The sequence below is a fragment of the Anabrus simplex genome, chromosome 14 (genome assembly GCF_040414725.1).
Source record: "Anabrus simplex isolate iqAnaSimp1 chromosome 14, ASM4041472v1, whole genome shotgun sequence".
NCBI lineage: Eukaryota > Metazoa > Arthropoda > Insecta > Orthoptera > Tettigoniidae > Anabrus > Anabrus simplex.
In genome coordinates this window covers 54,186,819-54,204,322 of record NC_090278.1, presented here as the reverse complement: position 1 = coordinate 54,204,322, position 17,504 = coordinate 54,186,819, and the positions used below count along the sequence as shown (strand labels likewise).

General features: G+C 38.7%; 1 protein-coding gene across 1 annotated transcript in view; it reads right to left on the bottom strand.

The window, feature by feature from the left end:
• Positions 1–17,504, bottom strand: part of LOC136885622 (MFS-type transporter SLC18B1) — a 74,756-nt gene that overhangs the window by 9,135 nt on the left and 48,117 nt on the right. Inside the window, exons 5-10 of the mRNA XM_067158319.2 lie at positions 13,081–13,149; positions 12,312–12,429; positions 7,585–7,700; positions 4,608–4,798; positions 2,444–2,539; positions 998–1,166 (exon numbers count right to left, since the gene is read on the bottom strand). Of these exons, the coding sequence (XP_067014420.1) occupies positions 998–1,166; positions 2,444–2,539; positions 4,608–4,798; positions 7,585–7,700; positions 12,312–12,429; positions 13,081–13,149 (759 nt within the window). The remainder of the gene's footprint in view (positions 1–997; positions 1,167–2,443; positions 2,540–4,607; positions 4,799–7,584; positions 7,701–12,311; positions 12,430–13,080; positions 13,150–17,504) is intronic.

Genomic DNA, 17,504 nt, shown 5'->3' with positions numbered 1-17,504 from the left:
TGAAGGTATCGGCTAAAGAAAGAGAAGGGCCACGATGGGTGTGAAAATGAAAGACTCTCTCGGCCTCGCAACCTAATACTGTCAGGGTTGGAAAAGAACAAGAGTTGAACAAGGGAGGTTAGAAGGGTAGATGAAAATGAGCCTAGCAGAAGTAAGCAATGGCAGGACTCATCTCAGTGCCCCATGTTCGCCAACACACGCTCCCAAGTTGAGAGCCCTGGGACCCCTTCTAGTCGCCTCTTACGACAGGCAGGGGATACCGTGGCTGTTATCCTGCCGCCCCCACCAATAGGGCGTAGTAAACAAAGATTTTGCTAGTCCATCTCAGAGATTTTTAAGAGCACATGAAATAAAAAAGTAAAAGGAACAAGGAGGGTTATAGTGTGCAAAAGGCTGCGAATAGTTGACGCTTTAACTCAATCACTTTCTGCAAAGTAACTTTCTTCTCTCACATTATTTTAACTTTTTTTAAAATCCATTTTCACACGTATCTAATTCATAAAAACGAAAATATCAAATGAGCCTTTTGAACATGTGGATTAATAGTCGGTTGTAGCCAAGCATTAGCGTACTGCTAGGAACAAACCCAAACCAAGAACATATGGAACAGACCGAATCTAACCTCCATTTGTATCAGCTGACTAATGAACTAATATTATTAGTTAAGATATTTTATTAGTCATGTGTAAATCTTTATGAAACAGAATTTGGTTAACTAATAATTATTTTTATGAGTTCTAATATTGTTAGCTAATATTATTAGTTAGTTTTATGAAACAGGGCCCAGAGAGTGAGAATTCCCAGGCACGCTGCTACAAGCGTGCGCTGAATATTATGTACATGTGTTATGCTCTGTAGGGTCAATGGCTGTGCCAATTAAGCAGGAATGAAAAGATAATGAAATAGTAGATAATTAGTGTTATCTCTTGACCTGACCTGTAAGTGTGTGACAAACTACATAATTATGTTCTAAAGTACAACGTTATGAAATACATACCACAATCGCATTAAGTCCAACGACTACCATTGTGCCATTCCTGAACCCCATGTGGTCGTACAGGATGCCAGCCAATGACGGGCCGATGAAGGCGCCTAGCGCGAACGTCGATGTCCATAATCCAGATATGAGACCATAAGTCTCGAGATTATTTGGGAATCCATGGGCTCTGCAAGAGAAGAATAGATCAATGAATGAATGAATCAATCAATCAATGACCTACATTGATGTCTGTCACCCAAGGGGCAAATTACCTTTCAACTGGTCACCTAGCCTTTTCTTAAATGCTCTCAAAAAGCCCTTCTGGCAAGCAACTCACTGCTGAAAATATCCTAGGGATATGAGCTACGAATTTTAGATGAATAAAATATAATAAAGTATGGGAATACGTTCTTTATTTGTTCCTAAAAATTACAATCCTTTTCTTAATTATTGTTATCTGGTCGATTAGATTAGCATTTTGTCTTTTTCTACCACTACGGGCGCTAAAGTGAGTCAAAGCAGAGTTTCACTTAAGCCCTTATAACTACATTCGGTGTGGACATATTTCAAAAAATAAAAAATGCCTGAGGGTATTGAACAAAGGAACACATTACAGGAAGAATTATGTAAATACGTTAATTTGCCTAGGATTTGAATCACAAAGAAAACGAGTAGAGGGACAAGCGATTTTAGGCAGCTTTTCCGGAACTGCATTTAGGCTGGCAGTGATTTTCGAAGTTTTTTTTGATAGATCTATCCAAGACTCACAATTTGAAACTTTTCCGCGCCATTTAGCCCTTCAACATTAAAACATACACATTGTTGAGCTTTTGTTATATATTGTACACTGTCAACAAGAATGCATTTTAAAGGCTTCCGGCGGCGACCGGAATTCTTACATATTCATTTCTTTGCATTGTTATACCGATTTGAATATCGGTATGCGATATTATATGTTGTTTTACACAAAAATAATAAAAACCGCAATTATGTATTTTATGCGCGTATGTCAAGAATATGCTCGTATCTTGATTATATATACATTTATATGCACTGTAAAACTTAGCCATTCGATTTCAAATGGTATGAATCGCCTTTATTTCTTATGAGCATAGTATATCTTGAAACAGACAAAACTTGCAAATATGCTAAAATCCGCACTCTAATGATAATTATCTGCTGGGGACAAAAGTCCGTTCGTTTATACTGTATAGTCATTTAGAACGCCTGGAAGGTATGCACAGCCGCTTAACGGTGTTGGCGGACAAGTTGCCGGCTTAATTCATAGCCATTTCAGTGCATGGTCACCTGTGTTACGCTGCTGTTAAGCGGGTTGTGGCTTCCCTAGGCTGTATGGATTACAGCGTGAATGAACTTATATCCCCACCAGATATTTCCTGCATTCTAATCAAAGGCAGGGCAAAGTAAACGTGGGGCATGCAACTTAACAGAGTCCACACTTACACACAAGTACGGAGAGCATCTGTGAATGATGCCACCAGTTGAGCTGCGATTCCTAGCCCATGGAACACCAGGCCAACAATACACACCCAGAGGACCCTGGAAAGAAAACAGTGCTCTGAATTAATAACAGCTTATATTGATACATGATGATGAATTTAGATACAGGATGACCCTATGTCACTTCTTAGAATTTCTTTCTTTCTTTCTTTCTTTCTTTCTTTCTTTCTTTCTTTCTTTCTTTCTTTCAAGTCAGCGTTTGAGGGCCTGGCAAGTGCTGATATTCATTACTTCCTCTAGCTAGTGCAGTGGCAATGTAAGGACTCGCACACCGGGTCGCTGGACTTGACGTTTTAGTCAACATTATGGGTACAAACCGTCCTAAATGCTTCTTTGCAAGGCAGAATTCGTGTATATGAGATGGAATTTTTACTGTTTGAAGAACAATTACAAGATAAGAGTTCCCATATACCGGATGGGGAAAATGAAACTGGCCCAGTAAGTATTTACAATAAGACTGGCGCGGGATTGACCCTTATTAGTGAACATCACAGAAGATGCTGAAAATGACCTCATCGGAAGAAATTAAAACACTGAGGATCCAGAAGTCTTGACTCCACTTCAGTCAGAAGCCACCGACAGGACTCAACACGCGAAGGTTCGTCTGGATGTTTTAAAGCATGCACGACAGTAAATTTGTAAGGATACAGATGCAAGTCCTTTTTGATAATATTTCGACAGGACAATCTCTTAAATCCCACTTGCACAGATAAACGACGCTGAGAGTTTGTCGGATTTCGTTCCAGATTTCCTTCATTATCAGTTTGACTTTTGTTGGTCTGTTACCCTTCGCTCTACCTACTCTTTCCTCGTCGTCAATGTCCGCTTCACTAAAATTAATCTTCATCTTATTTTGTATGACGTCCGCAACTTTATATATAGTCTATCTTCGTTTCTACCCGTTCGTCCTGCACCCCATATAAGAATAAGCATTTCTTCATTCTCTCTTCCGATCACCTCCTCTTCTAAACTTCTGACTTTCTCTCTTAGTGATGCAATTTCTTCTCCGTTATTTCTCACCTTTGCTGTTGCATCGCCTTCTTTTTCCTGTAACCACTTCTCCATTTCCTCGCGCTCCTCCGATTGCTCCTGCATCATATTCTTAATCTGCTCAACCTGGTCAACTTCTTCTACCACCTCTTTTACCATCTTTCTAATTACTTCCACGTCCTCCCAGCCCATGCTTCCACTGGAAATCATCCCGGGATTCAATTCCACTCCCCCGTTACATAACATTACTAAAATCACCTTCATTCGCAGTTCCATCATGCTTCCTCTACTTTTCACTTCTTTCTTCTTTCTCCCCAGGCATCTTCCTATAACTGCCCTGCATTGTTCAGCACCAATTATCTTCCCGACATTCTTCACTTCACTCTAGCACTCCCTTCCACACACTATCAGCACACTCCTCTCGACACGTCTGCACTTGTCGCTTGCTCAGGCTAGACTGTGCTTTCCTTCACTATAGCAATGTTTTCTGGTGTTCGAACTCCTTTCAGATAGTTTCTTCGCTACAGAGCCCATGCCATTTTGCCGCTAAGTTTTGCATTGCAGGCTTCGCTGGAGGTTTTTTCCAAAACACTTCCAGTCTTAAACTCTTGCGCAAACAGTTCTGCACAGGTTTTCCACGAAACGTGTTGCGCACACAACACTCGGCAATGAACACGCGCTGTTTTATCATGAGCACCATTTTGTGATGCATTCAACTGGTCACTAAACACGTCTGCTCGTCTCACTCACTCGCACGTAATGACACACTCGGGAGATGCGCAAGCGCAGACATGCGACATCAACAGATTGGTGCATTGATATCATGGTTTCCAGCATTTCCTGTGATGGGCAGTTCTGCGCCAGTCTTATAAATATTTTTTGGGTCAGATTTATCTTGCCCACCCTGTACTTCTCTGGCAGTCCCTTGCATCTCCATAACTTCCTGATCTATGAAGATGTAATTTTTAAGGAGAAAATAATAGTTGTTATTTTGAAATCATGCACCATTTTTATCTACATTTCCCCATCCATTTATTAAATACCTTTCTGGCTACAACCTTTGTTAGCAGCACATTCAGTTAAAGGTTCCATATGAAACTGAAGCTTGCATACTTACGTAGATCCAGGGAAGAAGGGAGCAGGTCCAACCATACTGAAGCCGATGATGATTGAGATGCATCCCATTACTGTAATAACCTTAGGGAGCACCTTCTTGTCACAGAGCCAGCCGTAGAAGGGTGCAGTCAGAGCGTATGTACCTCCATTGATGACGAACATCAGTCCCAGCACGACGGGGGACAGCGAGAACTGAAACACACACAATAATAACAATAATAATAATAATGACTAATTCTAGAAACCTTGACTAACACCAATTCCAAGGTTACATTTAGAGGCGAGGTCTCGGAAAGTTTCGAGATAAAAACAGGGGTGAGGCAAGGGGGTGAACGTTCCCCACTTCTCTTCAACTGTGTCCTTGAAAAGGTTGTGAGAGAATGGCCCAAAGAATTGACCAACTTGGGTGTCCAGAGTGGGTCATAAGATGGAAGGGCTGGTTGTAGATTGCCTGGCCTTTGCCCACGACATGGCACTGATTGTCGATTCGCTGGATACAGCAACAATACAGGTCAATTGTCGATTGGGTCTTCAAGTGTCGTTGGAGAGAACAGAGTTCCTCACCAACTTCAAAGAAGCTAGCAGAGGGATACTACTAGAACAGGGAAAAATCAAAAGGACTGAGAAGTTTAAGTATCTCGGCGAATGAATTGAACCCAACTTTTCAGAAAGAGCATCATTATCCATGAGAGTCAACAAGTTGGAACTGGGCTATCGACTGACAAAGAACACATAACAAAAAGTGCCTGTCAGGCAATCAAACTGAAGCACTACACATCAGTCATTACGACCATAAGTTTTGTACGCCATGGAGTGTCTTTCGTTGAACCGAGGAGGTCTGATGGAGAAACTGGAAGTCAGAGAGAGGAGAATCCTCAGGAAGATCTTAGGTCCGGTAAAGGAAGATAAGGAATTACGTAGACAGCGCAATACAATCATATACAGAGGCTCCCTGATTGTGCTTTCTATGGCTATATAGTAAGACTATCTCCCCAAAGACTGACCGATCGCCTGTTCATCTTCTCGCAGAGCAAGAAGATTCGTACCACTTCGCTGACGGAAACTGAGAAGACATTAAAGAACTAGAAATTTCAGATCTTCAAGATAGACTAGATTTCAGGAAAGGTACCCCCTGGACATATGAAAGGAGTTAAACTGGAAGAAAATGCGACAATACTGGCCAAAAATCAAAGTACAACAGTTGAACAGGCGTGGTCCAATGTAGGTCCATTCGGACCAAGAAGAATGACACTACAAGACAGTTCTTTTTCCGGAAGTTTTATACGACTCAGAAACCATATCCCTTGGGAGGTCATTCTAAAAGTATAGAAGTTGAAAAGAAAGAAAGGAAAATTTTCCGGAAAATTTATAGTCGCACGAGAGAAAATAGAACGTGGATTAAGAGAATAACAGCGGAATTCTACTGATTAATTGACAGGCTCAATGATACTGTACACAAGAGACACCTGAAATTATATGCCCATATCTACACCAATTATTAAATTTACCAGAGGAGACGTGCTACTCCGCAGAATTTTTATATCAGTAGTTCAGGTGACGTGTCTTGATATAAAATTGCTTTATGTGCTGTCTGGGTTGTGTTTTGAACGTTTACCTTTCGGATTTTTATTACATGTTAATTTTTTGGGAAGCGAATTTTTGTAAATGCCTTCGTTGTGACGATGAATTATATTTTACGAACTTTTGGTTTGTTTTACAATTTGCTTTACGTCGCGCCGAAATAGATAGATTTTATGGCGACGGTAAGATAGGAAAGGGCTAGGAATTGGAAGGAAGCGACGGTGGCCTTAATTGAGGCACAAGCCCCACAATATGCCTGGTGTGAAAATAGAAGCACGGAAAACCACCTTCAGAACCCACTCTCTCCCAAATAATAATAATAATAATAATAATAATAATAATAATAATAATAATAATAATAATAATAATAATAATAATAATAATAATCATAATAATAATAATATAATTATTATTATTATACTAATAATTATTATTAGATGCGAAAAAACCAGAAAACTGATCACGCAAAGCTCACTTGCAAGTTGTGCATTTCCTTCTTTGCCAAGCAGCCTTCAATTTTTCTCTCATCGTGGTTCTTCGTTCTTCTGTCCACTTAGCTCCTGTCTTCTTCTTGTGGTTTCTCTCTGACTCTACTTCCCATTTTCTGATTTTCATTCTGTAGCAGGTTCCGTCAGCGATGTCGGCCACTTCGATTCCTGATTTTTCCAGGTCTTGGCGGATTTCCGTTGTCCACTTATTTGTTTTGAGATTTTCTGTTGCCTCTAGTAAGATTCTTGTCAGTCTGTTTTCTGGAAGGCGTTTGATGTGTCCGTAAAATTTCAGGCGTCTTTTTCTGCTGTCGGCCACAAGGTTTGAGAGTTCGTCGGTTTTTGTACGAGATTGCAGTCTGTATCCTTCGTCAGTCAGTTTTCGTCCGAGAATTTTTCTGATGAATTTACGTTCCTCTTTCAGGATGTCTTCGAGTACTGTTTTTCTGTGGATATCCAGTGTTTCACTCGCGTGTAGTATTTCAGGTTTGATCACAGTGTTGTAATGTCGAATTTTGGTGAAGATTGAAAGGCATTTTTCCTTGTAAATGTTTTGCGTTCGGCCGAGGGCTCTCTTCATTTTCTGGATGCTGACCTCAAGGGCTTTCTGTTCTTTTCCTGTTGGTACTACAATTTCTGCGAGATATCGGAACTCAGTTACTTTTTCGATTGTGCCAAATCTATTACTATTAGTATTATTCATGAGCTGACCGATAAAACCAGGAGAAGTCTGCTATTGTAATCAACACGAATAGAATTGTTGTCTTAAATAAATATATTTTCAAAGTTTGAATTTATTGTTTCTGATTTTACAATATATACGCAGCATTATTTTATAGAAGTCTTCAAATTTTAATATTTAATATCCCTCCCCCTCGAAAATAATTGCTGCCTACTCCCCTATCTTACCTGTCTCAAGTGCGGCTCCAGCGTGGCCTGAAGGAATCCAATACTCATCGAAGTGACTATGATACTGCAGGACGCCAATAATACTCCAGGGATCTTGAGGACTTTGAACAGACTAGCTGGGAACAGAAAAGAAGATCACTTGAATTATAAAATGTAAACAATTATGGTAAATGGAGAAAGGGATTTATGGCATGTAGCCTCAACTCAGTGCCCTATGACGTCGTAACAGAGTGCACTCTCACGGGCGCTGTGTTCAAGATAACATGAGCAGTGTGGGCCCATTGCATTTGTCGCCATTACTTAAGTAAATAATCAAATTTAACCTTAAAAATCCTCGAATTCTTTCTATTTCAAATCCCGTTATCAGCTTTTCCCTAACGCCATTTTAAAGCTCAAAATATCGGATTTAAAGGATAGCGGCTCGACGTATACAGGATGTCTCATATAAACCCAGTGTTTGTACTCTGCGCCACAGCAGCTGCCTCAGCCGAACTTATGTCGCGCGCGGCCGCCCTGCTTTAAGCGTGTATACAATCTTACCTTATGAATAAAGCCCGGATTTTTATGCAGTAACAGGTTAGATTGCAAACTAATTTGGTTAGTAAAATGTGTCGGCCACCCGCTCTTCCATAATGTAGCAAGAGTAACATAAATTATAGGGGTTCTGATGGGCCGTACCCCTAAGTTTTATGCAGACCCCATAGCATAATCGTTGTGAAGGTAGACTGTACTTGCTATTCGCTACAGTAAGTTTGCATGCTAACCTATTAATGCATAAAAATCCGGGCTCTACTTATGAACGATGCTGGAAGTGTCGCCCTTGCATCTGGTAACCACATTCTGACTGACGCGAATAAGTACTGCCACTGTAATGTTCCTGATTTCATTCGTAATGTTTTCTTTCAGTTCCTCCAATGTGTGTGGATTTGTTCGTTACACTTTTTCTCTCAGTTTACCCCACAAGTAAAAATCACACACTGTTAGATCTGGAGAACGAGGGGGAAACACACCAGTACTGCTCACTCTGTCTGCAAACACGTCCGAGATTGTAAGAAGGGTATCTTCTGCTGTAAGAGCAGGGGCTGAATCTTGTCGAAACCACCCTCGCGATTTTTCTTCTTTTTTAAAAATTTATTTATTTATTTATTTATTGTACTTCAGACAGGTACAAACCTAATGATGTGAAACACATATACATATAATATTACATTAGATAAAAACAAATATTAAATTAAAATTATAATACCTCTTATGAAATTCCTTGTAAAATAGTCATAAATGAAATACAAAATACACTTTTCTTCAGTAACATAGTATTACAAATATTCAGTTACATATGCACATATTATAACAAGGTATTTAAAATATTACAATTAAAATGATTTACGAACTGCTTTAAAGCTGCATTAGTACTGTAATTATACATGATGGTAGTGATGGTATCGAAGATAATAATGATGATGAGCTAGATGGTATAACTAGAAACTAGAATATTAACTAAAGTTATGAGGTTAACAATCGGAATCAGCAAAGTGGGATTTTAAATTAGAACAGAAAACAATTAAGCTATTTGTTTACATTGTTTTACTATGGATGTGTATGTAGTTGCAAATATATCTATTCTATACTCATTGCTATATTTATTAAATATTTTCATTGAGTTTAACACTGGTGAATTACTATGTTGTTGGGTTCTTGATCTAGAGCAGTAGAAAGTAACATATTTTGGGCGTGTAGATGGATTAGGGACAGACAAGTTGAACAGAGAGAGCAAGTTAGAGCTACCAATAAGATTGTTAAATAATTTGTAGACAAATAGAAGAACTGCAATTACTCGTCTTTTTGCTAAGGACTTATAGCCAAGTTGTTTCATTAAGTCATCATACGAATCAAATTTAGGATAATTATTAGTTATTTTGTACGTAAGCTATCTAAGAAATTTGTTTTGCACCATTTCAACTTTGTTTTCATATAGTTTAATGGTGGGATTCCAAATGGTTGGTGCATATTCTAGCCGACTTCTTACAAAGGAGTTGTATAATAGCTTTATTGCCTCGGGATTTGTGAAGTCACGTGTGCATTTCTTAATAAATCCTAATATTCTGTAAGCATCTGCAACTACTTCGTTTATGTGCAGAGAGAACGTCAATTTAGCGTCAAAATGCACGCCAAGATCCTTGATAAAATTCACTGATGACAGATTAGTATTCAAAATATTATACGAGTGACTAATTTTATTTTTTTCCTGGAAAATACCATTACATGACACTTGTTAATGTTAAAATCTAACTTGGTTAATAACGCTCCAATGTGATATGCTATTGAGGTCTTTGTGAAGAAATCTACAGTCCACCTGTGAACGAATGGTTTTGAAAATTTTTACATCGTCTGCGAATAGCAATATGTACGTTAACTAATAGAAGAACGGCGTAAAAAATGTCATCTTACCGGGTGAGTTGGCCGTGCGGTCAAGGGCACGCGGCTGTGAGCTTGCATCCGGGAGATGGTGGGTTCGAATCCCACTGTCGGTAGCCCTGAAGGTGCTTTTCCGTGCTTTCCCATTTTCACACCAGGCAAATCTTAATTAAGGTCACGGCCGCTTCCTTCCAACTCCTAGACCTTTTCTGTCCTATCGTCGCCATAAGACCTATCTGTGTCGGTGCGACGTAAAGCAACTAGCAAAAAAATGTCATCTTAGGACCTCTCCGCATTTTCAAACATCTCGAAAAAAAAAATAGGCCCATCTTCCTATCATAATGAGGGACTTCATAAACATCATCAGGATTTTCTGCACACCAGTTGCGAGAGTTACGACTGTTCACATGATCATTAAGATGAAACGAGAACGGTGTTGACTGGCGACTCATGCTTGCCAGGTCGAACACGTGCAGGCTGCTTGCAAGGTCAAGAACTATGCGCGCGCCTCATATACTGCAGCTTACGTATAGGACAGTACAAACACCGTGCATTCGCTCTCAGTTTACCTGAGAGACCATCGCCATGAGACATCTGGTGGTGTAATAGTAAAACTTCCAATAATAATTTTATTTATACAGTAAAGCAAAAAATAATATAGCTGAAAACTGAACTTTTGAAACTTATCAGAATGGAAGAAAGTTCAATTACATCACAGGAGCATCTTACAACTCCTACTCGGCAACATCACTGAAAAATAAAAGCAAAATTAGCAGATTACTGTAATTTTCTTTTGCTAGGGGCTTTACGTCGCACCGACACAGATAGGTCTTATGGCGACGATGGGATAGGAAAGGTCTAGGAGTTGGAAGGAAGCGGCCGTTGCCTTAATTAAGGTACAGCCCCAGCATTTACCTGGTGTGAAAATGGGAAACCACGGAAAACCATCTTCAGGGCTGCCGATAGTGGGATTCGAACCTACTATCTCCCGGATGCAAACTCACAGCCGCGCGCCTCTACGCGCACGGCCAACTCGCCCGGTATTACTGTAATAGAGAAAAAGAAAAACCATTGCTCTTCCCCCATAGTAATTCCCTTGAGCTACCGCATATACGGGAGAATCCTTTTCCACGATAAAATATATTAAAACATGTTCTGCCTCTCATCCTAACAAATCTCCAGGCAGCCCTGGTAAGAAGAGTTAAGCAGAGCTCTTTATTTTATTATGCTTGATATTATTATGGATGATTAAAAAATCCACAGTTCTATCCCTTCAGGCAAGCAACTCAATGTTGAAAACAACCTAGAGATATGAGCTACAAATTTTCAGTAAATAAAATATGATAAATAATTATGAGAATATATTCTTTATTTATTCTTACAACTTACAACCTTTTCTTAATCATCATTATCCTGTCGATTAGATTAGCAGTTTGCCTTTTTTCTACCATCACGACCGCTAATCAGAGTTTCACTTAAGCCCTTAACTACATTCGGTGTGGATATTTTTAAAAAATAAAAAAATGCCTGAGGGCATTGAACAAAGGAACACATCACAGAAATAATTATGTAAATAAGTTAATTTGGCTAGGATATGAATCAAAACGAAAACGAATAAAGAAAGAAGCGATTTAGGCTGTTTTCCGGAACTGTATTTAGGCCGGAAGAGATTTTCTATATTTGTTTTTAGTTTGATAGAGCTGTCAAAGAATCATAATTTAAAACCCTTGAGGACTCTGCTTGATTTTACGTTTTTCGCGAGACATTATGTGATGCAGTTGTAGGCTGATAATCAAGGTTTGGAAAATTAATACCAGTCATACTATCGATTCAATGTAGATTCCAGATCAATTCATTTGGCAGTTGTAATGGGACATTCCAGCCCTTTCCTTGCCCCACACTCCGTAAAACTAAGTGCCACTAAAGTTCCACGGATAGTAACCTAGAGTCAACTCCTTGGTTGAATGGACAGCGTTGAGGCCTTCAATTCAGAAGGTCCCGGGTTCGATTCCCGGCAGGGTTGGGGATTTTAAGCGCGTGTGATTATATCTTCTGGCTCGGGGACTGGTTGGTTGTTTATGTTTGTCTCAACACTTCAATCTTCATATTCAGACAACACACTACACTACCAGACACACGCAATAGTGTTTACATTTCTCCATATAGGGTTGGCGTCAGGAAGGGCATCCGGAAGTAAAACAGGGCCAAATCCACACGTGCTACACAGTTCGCACACGCGAACCCACAACGTGTGGGAAAATCTGTAGAAGAAGAAGATAATAAGCTAGATGAAAAATATGGATCAAACTCACCTCCTTCTTTGGTGTTCACCTCCGCTTCACCATTAGGCGGCAATACGAACGCCGTCATGATAGCCGAGAGGAAGAGGGCCGAACCCAGGACCGCGAAGGGTGTCGTATATCCTCCCATCTGCAAGAATAAACATTTACGAATTTCAGTACAACACAGTCATAAAACCAATAGTCCTTTAAGCAAGTTCAACACTGGCACTCAACAGAAAACAAGAACTTGAAGAAATCAAGAAAGAAGAGAGAAAGATCATCACAAAAATCTTAGGATCAAGATGCACCCAAGACGGTTACAGGTTGCAATCAATCAAAACAACAGAAAACTTCTTAAACATCGAAATTGACATTAGGGAAGGACAAATGAAATTCTTTGGTCAACTCGCTAGATTACCAGAAAATCAACTGAAAAAAAGGAAAATAGGGTATGTAACCTCATTTAAGAACTTATCATACTGGCTTAACGCACTTCGACAGGACTTCAAAAACGCAAATATAAGTTTAACAGACATTCTAGAAAGAGACTTATTTAGACACAAAGTAAACAATTGGGAAGTTACGTCAGAGCACCCACAACAAAAACAGTACAGACCAAAGTGGTTGGAAGAACGTAAAAAACCTTCTCGGAAAGAATGAAAGCCTATTGGAACAACAAGAAGAACCCACAGAAGAATTGATTGATTGATTGATTGATTTACTTAACGTCTTCCAATATTGGGATAATTTACTACTACTACTACTACTACTACTACTACAACAACAATTATTATCTTACCTCGTAGAGTGCTCCTCCGACAGTTGGACCAACGATAAGTCCAAGGCCGAAGAACGTTTCGAGTGACGCCTGAAAAGGTAAAGAAGAACAATGTATCAAAAAAAAAATTCCATTTTTCACTATTCTCTTTCATTCTATATTTCTCCCTGTCTCACTTGCATGGGATTATTGTTGTATGCTTTCAATCTTAATTATGTACCAGTTGACCCACCAGCGCCGTTCTTTCCACATAAACGTGTCCCGCATGCACTAATGATGAACGGGATGCCTAGTATCTGATTTTCACAGGGGCACTACTGCCCGCAGAAAGGTTACGTCAGAATATGAATAGATAACAACCAGACGACTGTTCACTGTATGTTCCTCAGCTTTACCCTTCAAATGAGGATCCATTAGCCTCAAGGTAGGAAGATGTCTGGTTCGCGCAGAAGCAGGCATACTCCTTCCCTCACCGGGATCTATTCTGACAGTGAGCCATATACAAGCTCCTAAGTAAGTGAATGAGTCAGCGACTAACGGGATACAAGTGAAAATAAAATTACGTTGAAATTTCACTTGACAGAATTTATAGCATTGGTTCGAAACATTTTAGCAGATCATTGACAATTTTTATTTTCCTTCCATAGTTTTTCCTCGCGAAAAAACATGATATTAAAATTGTTTATCTTACTAGCACGTGCACCTGCGTTAATAATCAAACATACATTAATATCTGTGAAATTTTCGGCTGTGTTGTCAATGACATGTCTTAATTTTCGTCTTTAACACTCAGCAATATTTTTTGCCTTTAATTCCCTTGTACTGTTTGCATTTGATGTTAGAAGTAATCTAAGTAGGCCTACATACATAGGGCCGCAAGAATCTCTTCAAAGCATTAATTTTACAAAATGATGTATGCAAATACTGGAATTATTCGTAAGTGCCCTCGGTTTTCCATTCTTCGTGATTTGTTTCAAAGATTTAGTCCGCGCTTTCCTTCTGATCACATTTTGTTTGTCGTTAGGAAACTTGAAAAAGACTTAGTTCCAGGAGGAGGGTTGCTGTACCTAAAAATTAACCCAATTCCCGGGACAGTTGTTGTTACTGTTAGAAATAGTGGAACCACAATCAGTATTGAACGTCATATTACAGAATGTCAATGCAAACCGCATGCAACAATAGAGCAAACAAGCACTACTCTGCCGATTAGGAACTCCAAGTTTGCCGCCAGAGCGCATCACTATCCATTCGTACGAGTCCTGTAACATAAGATGACTAACACTGGTTACCATTGACACCCAGATCTTAGTTTAATGCTACGTAAACAGAGATAACGGTTAAGTTTGTATTCACCAATAACATCTCGGACAATGGGTATTATTTCGGTTTATAATTTTACAAGGGATCGGTTGGCCGGTAAAATGGGAAATCTAAGATAATAGCCTTCCAAGATGGCACCTCGTAGATGGCTGGAATACCTAACTGAAATAGAAAATCACAGCGACGAGGAATATCATCAGGATTATGCAATTAATAAACGTCCCCTGTGGATATAGGAACGTGCGACATACTTCAAGGACTATGACGACACTGATTTTCAGACACATTTCAGGTCATCTAAAGCTTCGACATTGTCAGTGTTATCCATGATCGAACATAACCTAAATTTCCCAACACATAGGAAGGCCTAAGATAAATTCTCAATTATAGCTTATATCGTGTACGGTACACGAGTGAATGACTTATTAATGAACAATTAAGGAACTCTATCTTATTTTTGGAGTGAAATATACAGTCCCTAGGCTATTATTTTCCTTATTCTGGATGATATCACTTTTTTCTGCCACTACATTTTATAATAATTAAAAATCAAAAAAATCAATTTTTCTTTGTTTTTAAACAATACGAAATCACTTTCACCAAATGTCGTCAAACCATCCTGCGTTATATAAAACAGCTTTTTAAATAATGGATTTGTTCTTATTTTGTTTAATTCAAAATATGAATGAAATATTTACTTTGAATAGTGAATGCAACTTTATAGATCAGGCGTTATGTTTCTGATGTGAACCAGTAAAAACCAAAGCGTGTAAGTCACATTTCCATATTGTTAGCTTCTAAGATTTGACAGTTGTCTTTAACAGAATCAGCTGTGTAAATTCACTGCCAGTAATTCATTTATAAGACAATAATATCCACTCCCACAACAACAACATAGGACAAATTCGCTTATCTGGTTGAAGCCACTTTTATTAACAATATTCAGAATATTAACAAGAGAACTCAATTTATCTGGTTCTTATCAGTGACCGTTTTGTGTTTTTGAATAATGTGGAAGAAAAATTAGGCTATTTCTTCAATATTATGACGAAATGACTTATCTTGTTGGTGTCAAAGGATAGAGAGCGATGACCTTACTAGTTTACTGCAAAAATAATAAATAAAAACTGAAAACTTATTAATCTGCTTTCCCTGGGATTAGTGATTCTAAAGCCCGGATTTCCATGCGCTATCAAATCTCAAAATATGCATACATTCATGCACTATCATATGGAAAAACATGCAAAATAAATAGGAAAATATGCACTATCAAAATTCAGTTCATTTTGAAACATTGTACAACGACTAATTTCTCCAAATTGTCTTGATTCAAGCTCATTCGTTTATCTGTGAGCAAATTATTAAGCACAAGAAGTGACAGATTCGAACTCAAATGAAGACGCGTGAGAAAGTGAGATCAATTGTACGTCTTTTGCATTTTCGAATTGACGGATCACTTTGTTCGACCCATCTCTAGCTGCCGCAGCTACTTCTCCGTGCGATGATTGCAGACACATTTGAATGTCTTCAGTAAATGGTAACGATTGCCTGATGCGATAACAAAGACGTGTGAGGAGTGAGTTTAGCAAATTCCGGGATAACAACGGAAAAGGGTTCAATGCAAAACCAAGGTTTTTAAACTGCTACATCAGTAACGCGGCGCCACAGATATGCGATACAAGTTTTGTTCTGTTCGTCTAACATAGACGGGAAAATGAGCCGTCAATGAGTAATGCACAATTTACGGTTCTATTTATAGCAATGTGCAACTGTAAAACTGGGACACCTTATTCCTAAGAATTAGAGATCGACATGAGGCCTTCCGATTTACGTCAATGTTCACTCAAGCAACACATCAGAAAGTGTTTGGTTAAATCGATTATAGTCAGCAAGTGTCGGTGAGATATGGTAAAATACAGTAGAGACAATACGCGACACTGAGCGAGATATCGAGGGACAGCTATTGGAGCTCTCTCTAGCGGATAGACCTGAACAGTACCGATTCTCTCGTAAGAGCACGTGTATTTTTGTGTGAAGTTTTTGGTGTTATTTATGCGTTTTCAGTGAGTTGACATAATTAAATAGTAGCGTGTGTCATTGCTTGATATCTCCTCTCAACATGAGGGGAAAGGTATGAGCTGTGTTTGGCTGCAGTAATTACGAAGTAGAGAAAAATGCGCGGTCGTTCTTCAGGTTCCCTCGTGACAAGAACATGTAAGTAATATTGTGTTTGCATATATATTCTTCCAGTGACAGAGATTTTTACAGTACTTCATAATCTTCTGACCTGCTCGACCCAAATTTTAACTGGCATAAAATGTAATACGCATATTTTATTCTATAGTGCAGCAGTTAACCTTACATTCCGATGAGCTGTTGTAGGTGTTATCTGTGAGTTTTGAAATGTCACAGAAGTGATTTGGATAAGGTGTACAAGAAAGAAGGAACGTTACGCTTATATAAGAATTATAAGATCTGTTCAGATCATTTCCAGGCCAGCGACTTTAAAAATCCTCGACTATACAGCCAAGGGTATATTACATTTTTACTCTAATTGTACGTAAATATTCCTCAAAGCATCACTATCGACAATATTTTCATACTTTTCTTTCTTTAATCCCTCTTCTCACATTAAAGCCGGAATTTTATAGATTTTTCTTTCTGTTAGTAGGCTTCATGTTAAGAGGAAAATTGTCCAGATTTTAAATGTTAATTCATTGCATCATGTGTGCAAGGAATGTGCCGATATTTTTATTGAAAAGTGTCTTAATGTGATCATACAATGTTTTTAAATGAGAAAAAAGACAAATCCAACCGTAAAAGTTCACGCAGGAATGCTAAAGCTAAAAAAGTAATGCATAAATGAAAGATCAAGCCATTTCACAGCAGCCCATTTCATATCTTGTTTATGTGTCTAATTTCAGTCTTTGAATAATAACATTTTAAATAATTATTCATTCATTTATCCAGAATTGCTTTAGCAACTTCGAAGTTAATATCTCAATACCACTTTCTTTCTAGACATAATTTATTTATCCATTTCCGTATATACATTTCCATTGATATTTGAATTTAGCGCGATTTGTTCAGGTCAAGTCACTAGGAGCGCCACCGTCGAATTGTCT